This window comes from Scyliorhinus canicula, chromosome 13 (assembly GCF_902713615.1).
Source record: "Scyliorhinus canicula chromosome 13, sScyCan1.1, whole genome shotgun sequence".
NCBI lineage: Eukaryota > Metazoa > Chordata > Chondrichthyes > Carcharhiniformes > Scyliorhinidae > Scyliorhinus > Scyliorhinus canicula.
In genome coordinates, this window is record NC_052158.1 from 47,323,435 (window position 1) to 47,343,851 (window position 20,417).

General features: G+C 48.6%; 1 protein-coding gene across 2 annotated transcripts in view; it reads right to left on the bottom strand.

Moving 5' to 3' along the window:
• The window catches only part of LOC119976685 (zinc finger protein 271-like), a 95,750-nt gene that overhangs the window by 46,615 nt on the left and 28,718 nt on the right, over positions 1-20,417 (bottom strand). The window contains exon 2 of one of the 2 annotated variants that reach the window (XM_038817385.1): positions 18,533-20,050. In XM_038817385.1, coding sequence (XP_038673313.1) covers positions 18,554-19,573 — 1,020 coding nt within the window. In that variant the 5' untranslated portion in view covers positions 19,574-20,050 and the 3' untranslated portion in view covers positions 18,533-18,553. Of the gene's footprint in view, positions 1-18,352; positions 20,051-20,417 lie in introns of those variants that run through there. The other variant, XM_038817384.1, reaches the window with a different exon arrangement.

The following is a 20,417-nucleotide window of genomic DNA, read 5'->3' on the forward strand; positions in this document are numbered from 1 at the left end:
AGACCCCCCAGTCGCTGACACTGACCCCCCAGTCGCTGACACTGACCCCTCCATTCGCTGACACTGACCCCCCAGTCGCTGACACTGACCCCCCCAGTCGCTGACACTGACCCCCCACACAGTCGCTGACACTGACCCCCCCAGTCACTGACACTGACCCCCCCAGTTGCTGACACTGTCCCCCCCATTCGCTGACACTGACCCCCCAGTCGCTGACACTGACCCCCCCAGTCGCTGACACTGACCCCCCCAGTCGCTGACACTGACCCCCCAGTCGCTGACACTGACACCCCCCAGTCGCAGTCACTGACACCCCCCTGTGTCTGACACTGACCCCCCACACAGTCACTGACACTGACCTCCCCAGTCACTGACACTGTCTGCCCCACAGTCGCTGACACTGTCTCCCCCTCACAGTCGCTGACACTGCTGCCCCACACAGTCGCTGACACTGTCTCCCCCACACAGTCACTGACACTGTCTCCCCTACACAGTCGCTGACGCTGTCTCCCCCACACAGTCGCTGACACTGTCTCCCCCACACAGTCACTGACACAGCTGCCCCACACAGTCGCTGACACTGTCTCCCACACACAGTCGCTGACACTGTCTGCCCCACACAGTCGCTGACACTGTCTCCCCCACACAGTCGCTGACACTATCTCCCCCACAGTCACTGACACTGTCTCCCCCACACAGTCACTGACACAGCTGCCCCACACAGTCGCTGACACTGTCTCCCACACACAGTCGCTGACACTGTCTGCCCCACACAGTCGCTGACACTGTCTCCCCACACAGTCGCTGACACTGCCTCCCCCACACTGTCGCTGACACTGTCTCCCCCACACAGTCACTGACACTGCTGTCCCACACAGTCGCAGACACTGTCTCCCCACACAGTCGCTGACACTGTCTCCCCCACACAGTCGTTGACACTGTCTGCCCCACACAGTCACTGACACTATCTCCCCCACACAGTCTCTGAAACCCACACAGTCCCTGACACTGTCTCCCCGCACAGTCACTGACACTGTCTCCCCCCACAGTCGACTGCACTGTCTCCCCCACACAGTACCTGACACTGTCTCCCCCACAGTAACTGACACTGTCTCCCCCACAGTAACTGACACTGTCTTCCCCACACAGTCGTTGACACTGTCTCCCCCACACAGTCGCTGACACTGTATCCCCCACACAGTCACAGACACTGTCTCCCCACACAGTCGCTGACACTGTCTCCCCCACACAGTCACGACACTGTCTCCCCCCACAGTTACTGATACTGGTCTCCCCACCACAGTCGGACTGACACTGTCTCCCCACACAGTGGCTGACACTGTCTCCCCCACACAGTCACTGACACTGTCTCCTCCCACACAGTCACTGACACTGTCTCCCCACACAGTCGCTGACACTGTCTCCCCCACACAGTCGCTGACACTGTCTCCCCCACAGTAACTGACACTGTCTCCCCCGCAGTAACTGACACTGTCTCCCCTACACAGTCGCTGACACTGTCTCCCCCACAGTCGTTGACACTGTCCCCTCCAAACAGTCGGTGACACTGACCCCCCAGTCGCTGACACTGACCCCCCCAGTCTCTGACACTGACCCCCCCAGTCGCTGACACTGACACCACCAGTCTCTGACACTGACCCCCCCAGTCTCTGACACTGACCCCCCCAGTCGCTGACACTGACCCCCCAAATAGTCGCTGACACTGACCCCCCCAGTCGCTGACACTGACCCCCCCAGTCACTAACACTGACCCCCACAGTCGTTAACACTGACCACCTAATACAGTCACTGACACTGACCTCCTAACACAGTCACTGACACTGACCTCCCCAGTCGTAGACACTGACCGCCCCAGTCGCTAACACTGACCACCCCAGTCGCTAAAACTGACCCTCCCCCACACAGTCACTGACATTGATCCCCCCACACAGTCACTGACACTGACTCCCCCAGTCGCTGACACTGACCCCCCAAACAGTTGCTGACACTGACCCCCCCCAGTCGCTGACACTGACCCCCCAGTCGCTGACACTGACCCCCCCAGTCACTGACACTGACCCCCCCATTCGCTGACACTGACCCCCAGTCGCTGACACTGACCCCCCAGTCGCTGACACTGACCCCCCACACAGTCGCTGACACTGACCCCCCCAGTCGCTGACACTGACCCCCCCAGTCGCTGACACTGACCCCCCCATTCGCTGACACTGACCCCCAGTCGCTGACACTGTCCCCCCAGTCGCTGACACTGACCCCCCACACAGTCACTGACACTGACCCCCCCAGTCGCTGACACTGACCCCCCAAACAGTCGCTGACACTGACCCCCCCAGTCGCTGACACTGACCCCCCCAGTCGCTGACACTGACCCCTCCATTCGCTGACACTGACCCCCCCAGTCGCTGACACTGACCCCCCCAGTCGCTGACACTGACCCCCCACACAGTCGCTGACACTGACCCCCCCAGTCACTGACACTGACCCCCCAGTTGCTGACACTGTCCCCCCCATTCGCTGACACTGACCCCCCAGTCGCTGACACTGACCCCCCCCAGTCGCTGACACTGACCCCCCCAGTCGCTGACACTGACCCCCCAGTCGCTGACACTGACACCCCCCAGTCGCAGTCACTGACACCCCCCTGTGTCTGACACTGACCCCCCCACACAGTCACTGACACTGACCTCCCCAGTCACTGACACTGTCTGCCCCACAGTCGCTGACACTGTCTCCCCCCACACAGTCGCTGACACTGTCTCCCCCACAGTCGTTGACACTGTCCCCTCCAAACAGTTGGTGACACTGACCCCCCAGTCGCTGACACTGACCCCCCCAGTCTCTGACACTGACCCCCCCAGTCACTGACACTGACACCACCAGTCTCTGACACTGACCCCCCCAGTCTCTGACACTGACCCCCCCAGTCGCTGACACTGACCCCCCAAATAGTCGCTGACACTGACCCCCCCAGTCGCTAACACTGACCCCCCCAGTCACTAACACTGACCCCCACAGTCGTTAACACTGACCACCTAATACAGTCACTGACACTGACCTCCTAACACAGTCACTGACACTGACCTCCCCAGTCGTAGACACTGACCGCCCCAGTCGCTAACACTGACCACCCCAGTCGCTAAAACTGACCCTCCCCCACACAGTCACTGACATTGATCCCCCCACACAGTCACTGACACTGACTCCCCCAGTCGCTGACACTGACCCCCCAAACAGTTGCTGACACTGACCCCCCCCAGTCGCTGACACTGACCCCCCAGTCGCTGACACTGACCCCCCCAGTCACTGACACTGACCCCCCCATTCGCTGACACTGACCCCCAGTCGCTGACACTGACCCCCCCAGTCGCTGACACTGACCCCCCACACAGTCGCTGACACTGACCCCCCCAGTCGCTGACACTGACCCCCCCAGTCGCTGACACTGACCCCCCCATTCGCTGACACTGACCCCCAGTCGCTGACACTGTCCCCCCAGTCGCTGACACTGACCCCCCACACAGTCACTGACACTGACCCCCCCAGTCGCTGACACTGACCCCCCAAACAGTCGCTGACACTGACCCCCCCAGTCGCTGACACTGACCCCCCCAGTCGCTGACACTGACCCCTCCATTCGCTGACACTGACCCCCCAGTCGCTGACACTGACCCCCCCAGTCGCTGACACTGACCCCCCACACAGTCGCTGACACTGACCCCCCCAGTCACTGACACTGACCCCCCAGTTGCTGACACTGTCCCCCCCATTCGCTGACACTGACCCCCCAGTCGCTGACACTGACCCCCCCAGTCGCTGACACTGACCCCCCCAGTCGCTGACACTGACCCCCCAGTCGCTGACACTGACACCCCCCAGTCGCAGTCACTGACACCCCCCTGTGTCTGACACTGACCCCCCACACAGTCACTGACACTGACCTCCCCAGTCACTGACACTGTCTGCCCCACAGTCGCTGACACTGTCTCCCCCTCACAGTCGCTGACACTGCTGCCCCACACAGTCGCTGACACTGTCTCCCCCACACAGTCACTGACACTGTCTCCCCTACACAGTCGCTGACGCTGTCTCCCCCACACAGTCGCTGACACTGTCGCCCCCACAGTCCCTGACACAGCTGCCCCACACAGTCGCTGACACTGTCTCCCACACACAGTCGCTGACACTGTCTGCCCCACACAGTCGCTGACACTGTCTCCCCCACACAGTCGCTGACACTATCTCCCCCACAGTCACTGACGCCGTCTCCCCCACACAGTCACTGACACAGCTGCCCCACACAGTCGCTGACACTGTCTCCCACACACAGTCGCTGACACTGTCTGCCCCACACAGTCGCTGACACTGTCTCCCCACACAGTCGCTGACACTGTCTCCCCCACACTGTCGCTGACACTGTCTCCCCCACACAGTCACTGACACTGCTGTCCCACACAGTCGCAGACACTGTCTCCCCCACACAGTCGCTGACACTGTCTCCCCCACACAGTCGTTGACACTGTCTGCCCCACACAGTCACTGACACTATCTCCCCTACACAGTCTCTGAAACCCACACAGTACCTGACACTGTCTCCCCCACACAGTCGTTAACACTGTCTCCCCCAACACAGTCACTGACACTGTCTCCCCCACACAGTCGCTGACACTGTCTCCCCCACACAGTCGCTGACACTGTCTGCCCCACACAGTCACTGACACTGTCTCCCCTACAGTCACTGACTCTGTCTCCCACCCCCCAGCCGCTGACACTGTCTCCCCCCTCAGTCTTTGACACTGACTGCCCCACAGTCACTGACACTGTCTCCCCCCCCCTGCTGACACTGTCTCCCCCACACAGTCGCTGATACTGTCTGCCCCACAGTCACTGACACTGACCCCCCCCAGTCGTGGGGGGGGGGGGCGAGGGGGGCGTGAAATTTGTCAGGGGGCCCTCCCGCGATTCTCCCATGCGGCATGGGGAGCGGAGAATCGCGCCCACACTTTGCCGTTGACCACATGGAAGGTAGGCACGGCCTAATCTCAGTTTGATTTTTTAATTAAGAGAAGCTTGAAGCTTGCCTAATTGCCAGAAACAAGGGGAGATTATTCAACCCATCATGCATGGTCCACTATCAAACATCTGCTCTGATCTCTACCCACCTTGATTTCATCCCCTCAATAAAAAAGAAAGTTGACAACCTTCATCTCTGGCACAGTTGCACAGTGGCTAGCACTGCTGCATCAGAACACCAGGGACCCCGAGCTCAATCCCGACCTTGAGTAACTGTGTGTGTTGAGTTTGCATGTTCTTCCCATGTCTGCATGGGTTTCCTCTGGGTGCTCCAGTTTCCTCCCACTGTCCAGGTTAGATGCTTTGGCCATACTAAGTTGCCCCTTAGTGTCCAAAGATGTGTAGGTTATGTTTTTCCTGGTTTGCGGGAATAGGGCGGGGATGTGGGCCTATGTAGGCTGCTCTTTCGAAAGGTCGATGCAGACTCAATGGGCCGAATGTCGGGATTCTATGTTTCCAGTTCAAAGTAGTGGGATAATGTACAGGGGACCCCATAGTGCAAAAGAAAGTAAACAGCAGATTCATTTGGAAATCTTGTAAAAGTAACAAGTGATTGAGCCTTCCACAGTCAAGAGAAGGGAAATTAAAGATTTGCCTCTGAGAATAGGGGGAGCTGAGGAGAATCTAGCTCACCACTACCTTCGCAAGGATAGGTGGGCCCTGCAGAGATGAATAACTTTAAACTTGACAGTTTTTTAGAGAATACTTAATAGCAGTAGCAATTACACATTAGTGTATATATAACATATAGCCAAATAAATGCTGTGGCTACAAGAGCAGGTCAGTGGCTTGGAATCCTGTGATGACTAATTCACCTGCTGACTCTCCAAAACCTGTCCACATATTCTCCACTTACCTGGATGAGTACAGCTCCAAAAGTACTCAAGCTTGATTCCATCCAGGACAAAGTAACCCGCTTGATTGGCACCCCTTCCACAAACATTCCCTCCCCCACCATTGACAAACAGTAGCAACAGTGTGTACCATTCACAAAGTGCATTGCTGGGATTCACCAGAGCTCTTGAAACAGAACCCTCCAAACCTATGACCTCTATTATCGAGAAGGACAAGAGTCACTGACACCTGGGAACACCAACATGTTGAGGGTCACCGCCAATTTCACACCATCCTGATTTGAAAAAATATCACTATTCCTTATCTGTCACTGGGCAATATCCTGAAACTTCCTTCCCAACAGCACTATGGATGTACCTACACCACATCGACTGCAGCATTTCAAGAAGGCAGCTCATCTCGGGCTGCTCAAGGGAAGTTAAGGATAAGGCAATAAATGGTGGCCGAGCCGCAAAGCCTGCATCTCATAACTTAATTTTAAAAATACATTGGGTGGGATACTCCATCCTGCTGCACCCGTTTTCTGGTGCGGCGTGCCCCTCCGGCAGCGGGATTCTCCATAGCGGCAGCTGGCCAATGGTGTTTCCCACCGGTAAACCCACTGCTGGCGAAACGGAGGATCCTGCCGGTGGAGAATCAAGCTCATCATGTTTCTCCCAAGCTGTGAACCATCCCAACACTCAGGAAACAATGCCACCTCCACTTTACAGAGAAATACTGTCCCATTAACCTCTGGGGGTCAGAACTGGAGAGGCGTTTGCCATACCCAGGAGAGGAGGGTGGAGGGTTCAATCTAGGAGGGACGGGGTGGGAGAGGGGTCAGTCCGGGAATGAGGAAGGGGGTCAGTTCGTAGAGCAACTTTCAAACAAAAAGGGAGATGTTTGGAGAAATTTATTTGTGCACTGTGGCTTCACTACTTATCATTGTCCAATCTAAATATTACAGTTTCCAATCAGTTTCAAAAAAGTTTCCAGTGTGCGAATAACATTCTTCATCCTCAGAGGATTTCAACTGACAACATCAGTGTGGGATGTGTAATCTCGGATGTGATTGACAGCAGATCAGAAGAGGAAGACTCACAGCAACAAAGGCAGTGATGACATCCAGTGGTGGGGTCAGTACATGTACAGGAGAGACAGACTCACAGAAGAAAGGAGGTAATTTCCCCCCAGCTCTCTTCCCCTTTCTGTTAGAAGTTTTGGGTGTGGTTAGAATTATATTTGAAATAAAGGGTTTGTTTCTCTTAAGGTAAATGATAGACAGCCAAGAGCTTCAAAACAAGGTCAAGAAAGCTATTTTGGGACGAACCCGAGTGGCTTCTTCAGCCATTTTGAATCCTCCTTTATTGTATCACTCCAAAGATTAATTCAAAGTTTGAATAAGGCTTGATTAAATTACAGAAATAATAAGTTACTAATCAACGAACAAGTAGCTTTCATTTAAAGTGTGAGGACATTGAGACAGGAACACTGAGCCACAAGTCGTCATGAGAAAGGCTTTGTTCAAGAATAAACCTGGTAAAGTAAAGAAGCTATTTTTCTTTATGGGAAGTACATTGCTGTCCTTTTGAACTGGGTGTCATCAACTGGAAGCTGTAATTAAAACTTGTGAGTTGTGGCCTGACAGTCACAGGGGTGGAAATCGGAAAATAATAGAAATATGAAATCTGGCAAAATCTAAAGGGCTGCAAGAGAAAGGCTTTAGCGGGCACAAAAATACATTTCAATAAATGCGTCTCCAGGTATAGCAGCCGAATTGCCAGGGTGTTGGATTAACAATCCAGATATTGAGTGTTCAAATCTAACCACGGAAAGTTACATACATAGAATTACAGAGGAGACAGGCCATTCAAACTTTTTGCTCATTTTGGTGTTGACGCTTCATAAGCCTCCTCTCCCCCCTCTTCATCTCACCTTATCAGCATATCCTTTTGTTCCTTTCTCCCTCATGAGATTTTCTCTTTTCCATACATTCATGTCATTCACCTCAAACACTACATGAAGCAAAATTAATTTGACAAATTCAATTTGCTGAATTGAGTCAAAATAAAAACATGAAAGCTTTCATAAAACCCCAAATATTGCCCTTCCCGGTAAGGAAACTGATACAGCTGCACGAGGGGCACAAGAGAGAGACAAGAGAGGGGGCAAAGGAGATAGAACATAGAACATACAGTGCAGGAGGCCATTTGGCCCATCAAATCTGCACAGACCCATTTAAGCCCTCACTTCCACCCCATCCCCATAACCCAATAACCCCTTCCAACCTTTTTTGGTCACTACGGGCAATTTAGCATGGCCAATCCACCTAACCTGCAAGTCTTTGGACTGGGAGGAAACCGGAGCACCCGGAGGAAACCCACGCAGACACGGGGAGAACGTGGAAACTCCGCACAGACAGTGACCCAGAGGGGAATCGAACCTGGGATCCTGGTGCTGTGAAGCCACAGTGCTACCATGCTGCCCTAAGATGTACTGACTTGGGCAATGCTCTTTTCTTTGGGAGTGACTGTGACTCGGAGATTCACTCTGTGACTGGCGGCGTTACTGTGACTCAGAGATTGACTCTGTGACTGGGGGCATTCCTGTGACTCGGAGATTGACTCTGACTCTGACTGGGGGAGGGACTGGGAGATTGACTGTTACTGGGGGAATGACTGACTGGGAGATTGCCTCTGTGACTGGAAGAGTGACTGTGTCTTGGAGATTGACTCTGTGTCTAGGGGAGTGACTGTGGTGGGGAGATTGACTCTGAAACTGGGGAATGACCCTCACATCTTGCCAGACCTCTCTGCCAGTGTCTTGCTCCTCACCTGATGCTACATCCCTTGCCAGACAGCTCGCTCTGCCTCTCACCCTTCATTTGAATCGTGTAGCCATCTAAGATGGACACTGGGCTACAAAATGGAGAACTGCTAAGACTGCAGGGAAAAACAGTCTTAGTGAGGACAAACAGCTTGCAGAAGACTGTTTTGCATTTTGCACGTACAGAAACCAGTTTCTGGCCAGGTGCAGAGTTTCAGCCAAAGGTGCAAATGGAAACAGAGCTGCATAGTAATGAGGTGATCCAGATCCAGACCCCGCACAATAGAAACATTTAAGTATCGATGGATACTTTTCCATAGACGCCCAGACAGAATGGCGCCAAAGCAACCAACACAAAGAGCCGTAGGGACCGCCCCACCCATCGAGGAACGACCCTAGGATTGGGGAGTTTGAAAGATATCGATTGGGAAAGACCCAATCGATGAGGGAGCCGCCCCAAGGGGGCCTGAACCTCCTGGGACCTATAAGAGTAGGTCCCACACATGGTTCGGTCTGTTTTGCTCTGGCCCAGATCTGTTTTGCTCCGGCCCAGATCTGCTGTTGCTTCCAGACTCCGGCCCAGACCTGTTACATCGCATCCTGACTCCAGTCTCATCACCGGCCGTTGAGCATCAGCCATTGAACTGTAAGTGCCAACACAACGATCGCTACATGATCCAGACCTTGCTAGCCCTTGACAACTTTGCCAATCAGAAAGTTACAGATCAAGAACGGGACGAAGGACTTGCTCCCTGACCTTGCCTGTTCCTGACTAGATAAGTATTTAGTTGTTTAATATTAGAAGTGAGTTAGTCTCTTTAGCGTATGCATGCGTATTTATTATATTTGTTATAATAAACACCAATCGTTTGGACTTACTAATCGGTGTACGGATTTATTACTTTGAACCTGACCTTGATATACTTGTGACGGTGTCTCAATACGGCACCTGGCGACTCCGAGCATAATTACACATACAGAGCCATAGTAGTGTTAAGCACACGGCCTTTAAACGGAGGTGTGTTAATCACACTCCAGTAAAACGAGCAACACTCGATGTATCTTTCCAGCTTTATAACGCAGCACATCCAGTGGTGGGAGGGTGCACTGCAGAACAATATTACTGAGGAATACTGGGGATTTTCAGAGAGTAGATAGTTACTGAATGGGGAACTTGAGGTGCAGTGGGTCGTGTCCCTGCCTTTGAGCCAGAGGCTGTGGTTCAGCTCCCACTCTTGGACAAGGAAGGTATGTTCCTAAAAAGGAAGGTATGTTCATAACATGGAAATGAACTTGTAATTCCTTCCGGCACACACCAATGACAGGTGGCAATAATGGAAAGATGCCTGGTCAGCCATGCGATAGAAAGAAATTAAGCCTCCACCTTCACTATCCATAGCTCCCGGCTACAACATGCAAGAAAGAGGATGTTGGCACAGCAACTCAGACTCCCTGGGAAGCCTGTTAGCTCAGTTGGCTGGACGTGGATCAGATTGGTGTCAACAGCACCAGGTTCAATCCCTATTTTGGCTGGGGTGGATTTTGGATCTCCCTCCTTGCCATTCCTGTGGTTCGAGCTTGTGGCAATGAGTGCATACCTGTTTTTGGGCAGAAAATGCATGAAGAAGATGGTAGTTCTGGAGTGTGGCTCAATTTGAGTCAATGGAATTTAGGATATTTCGTTTTTTTGCTCGATGTGGGCATCCTCTATCAGTACCGAGTGTGCAGGTTGTGTCTCACCCTTGCAATCTATCCACTTTTCTCCATCAGATTCACTTCTGACACCAGGGACGTTACCACCTTTCACAGCTTCAGGAAGCCAGACACAAAGGCAACACATGGCTAACACTTTCAATCAAATCAAACTTTCAGTCTGCCAGTTTACAGGGAAAGCATTCTGTGCAGAGCCTTGGGACTTATCCCCTCAGAAACTGAATCGAATACAACAGAAATATTATACATTAATATTGTTAATAGTTAACTTGTGTTGCTGAGTTAGAGGTTGTGGGTTCAAGTCTCACTCCACAGACTTGAGCACCAATGCTGACACTACATTGCAGTACTGAGGGAGCGCTGCATTGTTAGAGGTACCATCTTTCAGATCAGATCTGCCCTCTTAGGTGAATGTGAAATATTCCATTACACGACATTTTATAAGAGCAAGGGAGTTATCCCTGATGTTGTAGTAAATATGGGTGCTACAATCAACATCACAAAAACAGAGGGCTGAATTCTCTGTCGTCACGATTCTCCGTTTTGCCAGCAGCTCGGGGTATTCCCGGCGGCATGGGGCCACGCCACAATGGGAAATCCCATTGACCAGCCGGCGAAACAGAGAATCCTGAAGGCGTGCCGCACCAGATTTCTCCGCGGGACAAAGCAACCCGCCCAGATTATCTGGTCATTATCACAATGCTATTTGTGGATCTTGCTGCGCACTAATCATCTGCCATATTTTCCACATTACAACAGTGACCCAATCTCAAAAGAGTTAATTGTCTGTGAAGTGATTTTGTGCTTGTGAAAGTTGATAATGAAAGTCTTTCTTTCTGATGGAAACGTTCTGCTTCCTGTGAACTGGAAATTCTAAACCGATTGATGGAGAAACTTTACCAGCCACATTGACCAATATATTGTTTACAGGATTCTGACTGTAGGCTCAAGAGTGTTTCAGTGAATAGGACCACATCATGCCTACAAATCATGTAGATTGGGTTAAGCTAAAAAATAATTTATTGTGAGTTATAACTATATACAGAAGATTCATAAAACAGCAGACAAACACAATATTCAGCCTTACACCAAACTGATCAACCAAAATAGCAAACATTTGAAAATGACTCAAGATTTTTCCCAGAACATGAAATGAATCTTGGAAGTGTGGAAGGTGAACATAACTGGTTTAGCTCAGTGGGCCAGCAGCTGGTTTGTGATGCAGAACAAGGCCAGCAGCGCGGGTTCAATTAGCTGAGGTTATTCATGAATGCTTGCATTTTCAACCTTCCCTTCGCCTGAGATATGGTGACCCTCAGGTTAAATCACCACCAGTCAGCTCTCCCCCTCAAAAGGGAAAGTAGCCTATGGTCATCCGGGACTATGGCGACTTTACCTTACATCGAGGTATGATGGGCGGAGGGAACTCAGGTCTGTAGAGACTCACCATACTGCTTTCGGTCATCCAGACATAGCGGTCATTCCAAAGTTGATTTATCGTAGTTTTCTCTGAATAGTTGTGGACCTGGATTCAAGAGGACAGAGGTGTTTTTTTGGTAATCCTGCCACGTTATGTGGAGAATCCAGCAGAGACATTGCCGATGGAATTTCTCCAGCACTGATAGAAGTTCCAGGATCTTGACTGTACACAAAGACGTTTGTTGAACTGAAACCTTTGCCTTTTCCATTCTATCAAGGAATTTTTGCCGAAAAGCCCAGCATTTGGTGCTCAACACTTTTTTTTAAGTATTTTTATTGAAGAGTTTTGTTTATAATAAACAAACAAAATAAAATATAATCCCATAATAGTAATATGAAGAAATGGATATGTGCAAGGTACAGTATCTGAGACAAATACAAAAAAAAGGAAAGTTCAACGATTTGGAGGGCAATGTTCCAGCAGTATTTCTTGTCGTAGTGGTGTGGGTACAATGTCCCCAATCTCCCACCCCCCCAGAATCCGGTCAGGACCAGAACATGTGGGAGTAGTTAGCCGGACCTCCTAACACCGCTCACAACTGTCTTCCAAACATGGGTAGAATCCATGTCCGTGTCCTTGTCAGCTGTGCCTGTTTTTGGGTATGCATTGCTACTCCCACCCACAAGTATTCCCTTTTTCTCTATTCCTTTTAATATTTCCAAAACAGCAAAATTATACATTTTCCAAAGCACCGCCCGTTCTTCCCAAACACATGAAGGGGAACCAAATTGTGGGTCTTCCTGAGAGAGAGGGCTCACTTGTGGAGGTCTGCGGGTTACCTGCTGACTACCTTTTCAGGGTGGTACCAGCTCAACTACGACAAGGACCAGAATACTCCCTATGTAAACCACCCAACTACTTTCAGTCCGTTTGTTTGATAGAATGTAGTAATTGCACCCAGTATTTTAATGTAAGTAGGGCTTACAAATGTACTCCAACGTTAATAGGGGCCACTTCCGGTTCTTCCCCACTAACGGCCTGGACAATTCTACCGGCATTGGGAATTTCTCAGACCGCTGGTACCCAGGTGTTGCTCACTTTACTTCCGACAATGGTACTTATTTTGTTTCTGATCATAGAGCCTATCCTTGGCGTCCACGTTTTTGGGCAGGATCATGTAATCTGGGGCATGTGATACCCGCTATTCGTCATTCCCCTTCACTATTAGAGGTAGCAGGGGAAGATGTAAAAGTGCCATTACTGCAGGTTGTTTGCTTTGTTTGTTCCTTTTTATGGTGATGCCAAGGAAGCCGAAGAGTTTAATAAAATGTCAGTCATCATAGAAGAGGTAGCTAATGATACCTCCGCAGCCCTGTTCAAGGTTTCCGCCGAAATACAAGCTAGCCAAACTGTGGCCTTCCAAAGTCAAATGGCTCTTGATTACATTCTCGCCGAGAGAGGTGGGACATGTGCCCTGATTGGGTCAGAGTGTTGTACTTACATTCCAGATAGCTCCAAAGAGATCACTGATTTGGCAAAACACATCCAGAAGGAGGTTGAAAAACTCAAGCAACCCGAGTCCAGCACCCTTTGGGGTTGGGCTACTGGGTGGCTGGGGTCCTTGGGGAGTCTCAGTGGTGCAAGGCTTGGTCATTTCATTATAGTCATTTTTGTTATATGTTTTGTTTCTGATCATCAAATGTATCTGCAAAAGAATGGCAACAAGCCCTAAAATGGTGCCTCCACAGGGTATAAGCAGTTCTTACTTTTAGCCCAAAGTGCTTGTAACTGTTTCAAGGCTTGTCCATTCCAATGTTGAAGGCTTTTCCTAAACAAAGGGACCATCAAAGGCAACTATTAATGTGTTCCTTTTAGTTTTAATTTTTTTAAATTTTCCTTTTTGCTTTACTTTAAATATGATTCATTCTATTAGGTTTAGAAGAATCAAAAGTGGGACTGATAGAGTCTTGTTTTATTCATATGGGGCTAGTTGAATGCATATAGCTAAAAAATACTAAATATTAAAAGTGTCTTGACTGTGAGAACTCAGTCAGTGTCTCATATAATGAATTAACCATTGTATTACAGTGTATTCAGCATTGAGAACGTATTGATCTCTGTCTAATCAACTAATCAATTGTTAAGGTCTCTGCTAAGCTATGAGACGTAGCAAAATGTGGGAAAAAGTATGCAGTACTTTTCCTCAGACTGTGCATGCAGATGCTAAGCTAGTTTTGATAGGCACAAGTCAATCTTAAGTAGTGTCCAATGTTTGATTAGCAAATCATCTTCTAAGTAACAGAATTTCATTTGAACAAATCAGGAGGTCTCAGCTGAGAATTAAAAGCCAGTGAAAGTAAATGAGAGGTTAAACCAGAGATAAGATTTCCCTTTAATTAGGACCACGTGGTTGAGGTCTTTGTACCTGAATTCTTCAATCATCAATCTGTTTGTTTGTGTTTAAAGTAATTTCTTTGTGTCTATGCTTTTTGCTACGTGCTTGACTTTTTTAATGTATTGTTTGATATTTTGTTTGTAAGTTTTTATTCAGTCCTTATTCAAGCGTATTGGACTGAGTAATTAGCAATAAAGTCGTATTTTTGACACCTCCCACCAACCGGATTACTGATTCTTATTAGAAGATAAAACAAGAGTCCCACACCTGTGCACCAGCTTCAGCAATGTCAGGCTCAGCATCGCCTATGAGGAGGTGGAGCTCACCGAGCCCCAGTTCTCCCCCTATCGAGTTGCCAAGTTCTTTCTCCAAACTCTCGTTTCGTCCAGTGGGCCCTTACCTCCTGTAACAGTCGTTAATATATGCCTGGGAACCGCACCCCCCCCATCCCCGCCTCCCAGTAACTCCCCCCCCCCCCCCGTCCCCGCCCAATTCGCCTTGTGCTAACAGTCTGTCCAGCGGCTGGCTAACCTCCTTGCAGAGGAAATCCGGTATTTAAGGATATCGGAGCTTGTTCCCTATGGGAGCTGGAGCTTCACCGTTAGTTCTACCAGGGTTGCCACTCCATCGTTATATGGTAGCACAGTGGTTAGCACTGTTGCTTCTCAGCGCCAGGATTCCTGGCTTGGGTCACTGTCTGTTCGGAATTTGCATGTACGCCTCTTGTCTGCATGGGTTTAATCCGGGTGCTCCGGTTTCCTCCCACAAAGTCCCAAAAGACATGCTTGCTAGGTGAGCTGGACATTCTGAATTCTCCCTCAGTGTACCCAAACAGGCGCCAGTGTGTGGCAACTAGGGGATTTTCACAGTAACTTAACTGCACTGTTAATGTAAGCCTACTTGTGACACTAATAAAGATTATTTTATTATGTATAAATCTCTGACCCTCAATTTTTTCCCTGCTCCAGGATTTATACATGGCGTTCATTTTGGTGGCACAGTGGTTAACACTGCTGGCCAATTCCAGGCTTGGGTAACTTTGTGGAATTTGCACATTCTCCCCATTTTTGCATGGGTTTCCTCTGGGTGCTCTGGTTTCTTCCCACAGTCCAAAGATGTACTGGTTAGGTGGATTTGCCATGCTACATTGCCCCTTTGTGTCCAAAAAGGTGTAGGTTTGGTTAAGAGGTAATTGATATTGGGTGGGATGGGGGAATGTGCTTTTGTTGAGTACTCTTTCAGAGGGTTGGTGCAGACTTGATGGGCCAAATGGCCTCCTTCTGCAGTGTAGGGATTCTATGATACATTCTATGATTTGGGTGGAAGACATGTGTGTGCGTTGTTCTCGTGGGCCGATATGTTCTTATCTTGTTCCAAGTTAGTCAGCTTTTGGACCTCTTTCTTGAACACTACGTCACAGATACTCAATGTTGATTTGGAGCAATGTCGGCCGATGGCATTTCCAGGGTATCAGACTCAAATCAAACATTGGACATTACTTAAGATTGACTTGTGCCTATCAAAACTAGCTTAGCATCTGCATGCACAGTCTGAGGAAAAGAACTGCATACTTTTTCCCACATTTTGCTACGTCTCATAGCTTGGCAGAGACCTTAACAATTGATTAGTTGATTAGACAGAGAACAGGGTGCTCCAGATGGGGGTAGCAGCTGATGTCCTTGCCTTTGTCTCGTTAGTAGTCCGGAGATGGTTCTGCTTGCGTGGAGGTTTCCTACTCTCCCAAGGGCCTCGGCTTGGTTGGGTGACTCATGTCATATTGGTAGTTAATCGTGATATTATACAATTTGAAGCCAAGAGTGTGTTCTTCTCAGTGCCTTGGAGAACGTGAAGTACATCATCAGGGGATCGTAGGAATGGTTCTACATAAGATGGCAGCCATTCATTTCCTTTTTTAAAGAGCTAGTCGCCATCAGTTGTTGAGTTCAGTTGAATGTTGGAGGTTAAGTTCATTTATTTCTTTGATTGTTTATCGTACTCTTTGGCATTGTACCTTTAATAAATTGTTTTATATTACTTTATTCATAATTACATTTTTTCAACAAAACATATTTTTTTAAATCTTGAGATCTTTATTTTGAACTCAAAAATTAGGATTTAAAATTTCAAAAATTAACATCCACATCTAATCTTCAGATATTGCCCTCTTGTACATCACAAGGAAACTATGCATAAGCAGCAGCTTCTATAATGATTGATGTCTTCTTTTTGTGATGTTTGGCGATCTGGTCAAAAGTTAAATTGGCCTTCTTGAAACTCTTGGACTCATGGTGGGAGAGGTTAGAGATAGACACTGCTGAGATAGACAGTGCATTGGAAGGATAGCTCCCCTGTGTGAGTAATGAAGGGTAAGTTGCAACAACAAAATAAGAACCTTACAAATGGATATAAATAGGTTAGGTGAGTGAGCCAAAATATGGCAGATGGAGTTGAACTTAGATAAGTGTGAAGGTCATCAATTTTGTCGGAAAAATGGAAAAGCAAATTATCTAAATGGGGAGAGACTTTGGAGTGCTCTGGTGTAGGGGGATCTGGGTTTTCTCATGCAGGAGTCATAGAAAAACTAGCATGCAGGTACAGCTGGTAATATGAAATTGAATGCTAAAGGAATAGAGTATAAAAGTAAGGAAGTCTTGTTACAACTATACAAGGCATTGGTGAGACCGCATCGGGAGTATTGTGCACAGACTTGGTCGCCTAATTTGAGGAAAGATGTAGTGGCATTGGAGGTAGTTCACGAGATTAATTCCAGAGATGAAGCGTTTGTCTTATGAAATGGGATTGAGCAGTTTATGTCTATACTCTAGCATTTAGAAGAATAAGGGGAGATCAAATTGAGGTATAGAAGATGATAAATGGTATGGATAAAGTAGACGTGGAGTGGGTGCTTCCACTTGTGGGGCATTCTAGAAAGAGAGGCCATAGTCTCAGGATAAGGGTTTAATTTAAAACAGAGATGACAAGAAACTACTTCTCCTAAAAGGTCGTGAATCTGTGGGCTTTGCTACGCCAGGGTGCAGTTGTGCTGGGACAGAGAGAAAACTTGAGGAGTTAGACAGATTTTTAATTAGTAATGTGTTCAGGTGTTACGGAAAATGGTCAGGATAGTGGAGTTGAGGCCATGATGAGATCAGCCATGATCGTATTGAACAGTGGAGCAGCTGGAGAGCTAAATTTCCTACTCCTGCTCGTTCTTACGTCCTAAGGAAGAACCATTCTGTCTGCTTCCACCTTTAGTTCTTGATCTGTAGCCCTGGAGGTAACAGCACCTCATGCACAAATTCTTGTTTAATAAGGGGATTTCTCAATTAAAGATAATCTTTATTAGTGTCACAAATAGGCTACATTAACACTGCAATGAAGTTACTGTGAAAATCCCCTGGTTGCCACATTCCAGCACCTGTTCGGGTAGACAAAGGGAGAATTCAGAATGTTCAATTCGCCGAACAAAATTAATAAGGTGATCAGGAGTTGTGGGGAGAAGGCAGAAGAATGGGGATCAAGGAACACATCAGTCATGACGGATGGCGGAGCAGACTCAATGGGCCGAATGGCATAATTCTTCTCCTATATCTTATGGTCTTATGGTAAACAACTTAGACAACTCTCAGTTTAAGGGAAGCAGGTGAGCGAGAGTGTGAATGTGCTCGTATCTGTGGAGATCTGATGACCATGAGAATGATAAATCGCACACATCGACATGAATGGTTTCTCAACAGTGTGTGCAGAGGGGTGATTAATCCAAGAATGATCTGTTATATACCGTCCATGTGAATGGTGTGTCTCCTGTATGTTATACTGTTTGCAGAGGGAATGATTTGTCACATACCGTACATAAATCATAGAACTTACAGTACAGGAGGGAGGATTTTGGCCCATCAAGTCTGCATCGGCCCTTGGAAAGAGCACCCTACCTAAGCCCACACCTCTGCTCTATCCCCATAACCCAGGTAACCCCGCCCAACCTATTTGGACACGGCAATTTAGCATGGCCAATCCACCTAACCTGCACATCTTTGGACTGTGGGAGGAAACCGGAGCACCCAGAGGAAACCCACACAGACACGGGGAGAACGTGCAGACTCCACACAGACAGTGACCCAAGCCGGGAATCGAACCTGGGACCCTGGAGCTGTGAAGCAACTGTGCTAACCACTGTGCTACCTTGCTGCCCAGACATGTGAATATGTCAGTGTACAAGAAGACCATGAGTCTGAGAAAAATTTGTCAAGTACCTTTCCTGAAAAGAGGTTCTCTCATGTGTGAACGCGTTGGTGTCTGTGCAGGTTCGATAACTGCGAGAATGATTTGTCACACACCTCACATGTGAATGGTTTTTCACCTGTGTGAATATGTTGGTGTTTAAGAAGGGTCGATGACTCAGAGAATGATTTCTTACACACCTCACACGCGAAGGGTTTCTCTCCTGTGTGATTCATCTGGTGTGATAGAAGACGGGAGGATTGGTTGAAAGCTTTCTTACAAAATTCACATTTGAAGGGTTTCTCCCCTGTGTGAATACGTTGGTGCTGACGGAGGTTCGATGACTTCGAGAATGATTTGTCACACACTTTACATGTGAAGGGTTTCTCTCCTGTGTGAATCCTCTGGTGTGATAGAAGGTTGTAATTTCGGTTGAAAGTCATCTGACAAACATCACACCTGAAGGGTTTCTCCCCGGTGTGAAGACGTTTGTGTTCAATGAGGCTTGATAACTGCGAGAATGATTTGTCACACACCTCGCACGTGAAGGGTTTCTCGCCTGTGTGAATGCGTTGGTGTTTACGAAGGGTCGATAACAAAGAGAATGCTTTGTCGCACACCTCACAGGTAAAGGGTTTCTCACCGGTGTGAATCCTCTGGTGTGATAGAAGATGGGAATTTCGATTGAAAGTCATCTCACAAACATTGCACCTGAAGGATTTCTCTTGCACCCCTGTGTGAAGATGTTGGTGTTCGCTGAGGCTTGATGACCGTGTGAATGATTTGTCACACACCTCACACGTGAAGGGTTTCTCACCTGTGTGAACGTGCTGGTGTTGACGGAGGGTAGCTGATGCAGTAAAGGACTTGTCACACACCTCATAGTTAAAGGATTTTTCCCCTGTGTGAGTGTGTTGGTGTTTACGGAGGGCCGACAACCCCGAGAATGAATTTTTGCACATACTGCACCTGAAGGTTTTCTCCCATGTGTGAATCATCTGGTGCCTCAGGAGCTTCGTAGACGTCACAAAACCTTCATCACAAATATGACAACTGAATCGTTTCCCTTCCATGTGGCTGCCCTTGCGCTCACAGTAGATGTAACAAATGCACCTTAGAAGATCTTAGGAACCTGCGGAGTCCCCAACACATACCTAACACTGAAACAGCCTCTCACCTGGAGGAGTGAGGGAGTGAGTCAGTAGTTGATGAGGCTCGATGAATAACTGAAGATCTCATCGCACTTGGAGCCCACTCACACTTCTTCCCAGCATCACTGATCACCCACAGCGGAATCTTAAGAAAAGCTGGTTCTGATGGAAGGTTCCATACCACTGACCAGTTTCAGATCTGATGATATGTCAAAGCTCCCCTAAACTGACCGCTATCCAGGTGATGGTTAAAATGCCCAACATTCTCTGTGTTGAGCAATGCTGTGAAGTGACTGGTCGTGTTCTCATAGTTCTGCAATTGTCCCTTGGGTGATGGTCAGGATCTATCTGTGGTGTCTCTCCTCTCTGTATTCTCTGGTGTAGTGCGGTGCAGTCCTTCTGTAAAACAGGAAATGAAACCATAATTTCCTTCAACTCCCTCTCCTCCTTTGCTAAAGGGGCTGACTGGTCAGTTAGAGATTGTTCCAGTGAGTGTCAGTCTGCTATTCCCCTGTGTGAGTGATGAGATACAAGTCATTTCTTCTTCCTCACTTGACTATCACACACCCTGTTTCCAGCCGGGACTCTAGATGGTGACCAGGGAGGAGAATGTGGCTACTTTCTTTCCTCCACCCAGATCCCCATCTTCCCAGCCACAATGAGGGAAAATGAAAAGATGGGCAAGCAGAGTAAAACGGGCTGTCAATTCACCATGAGCTCGTGTTGTACTGTCAAAGACCAGTTTTACCCTTGAAGTATAAGTTTG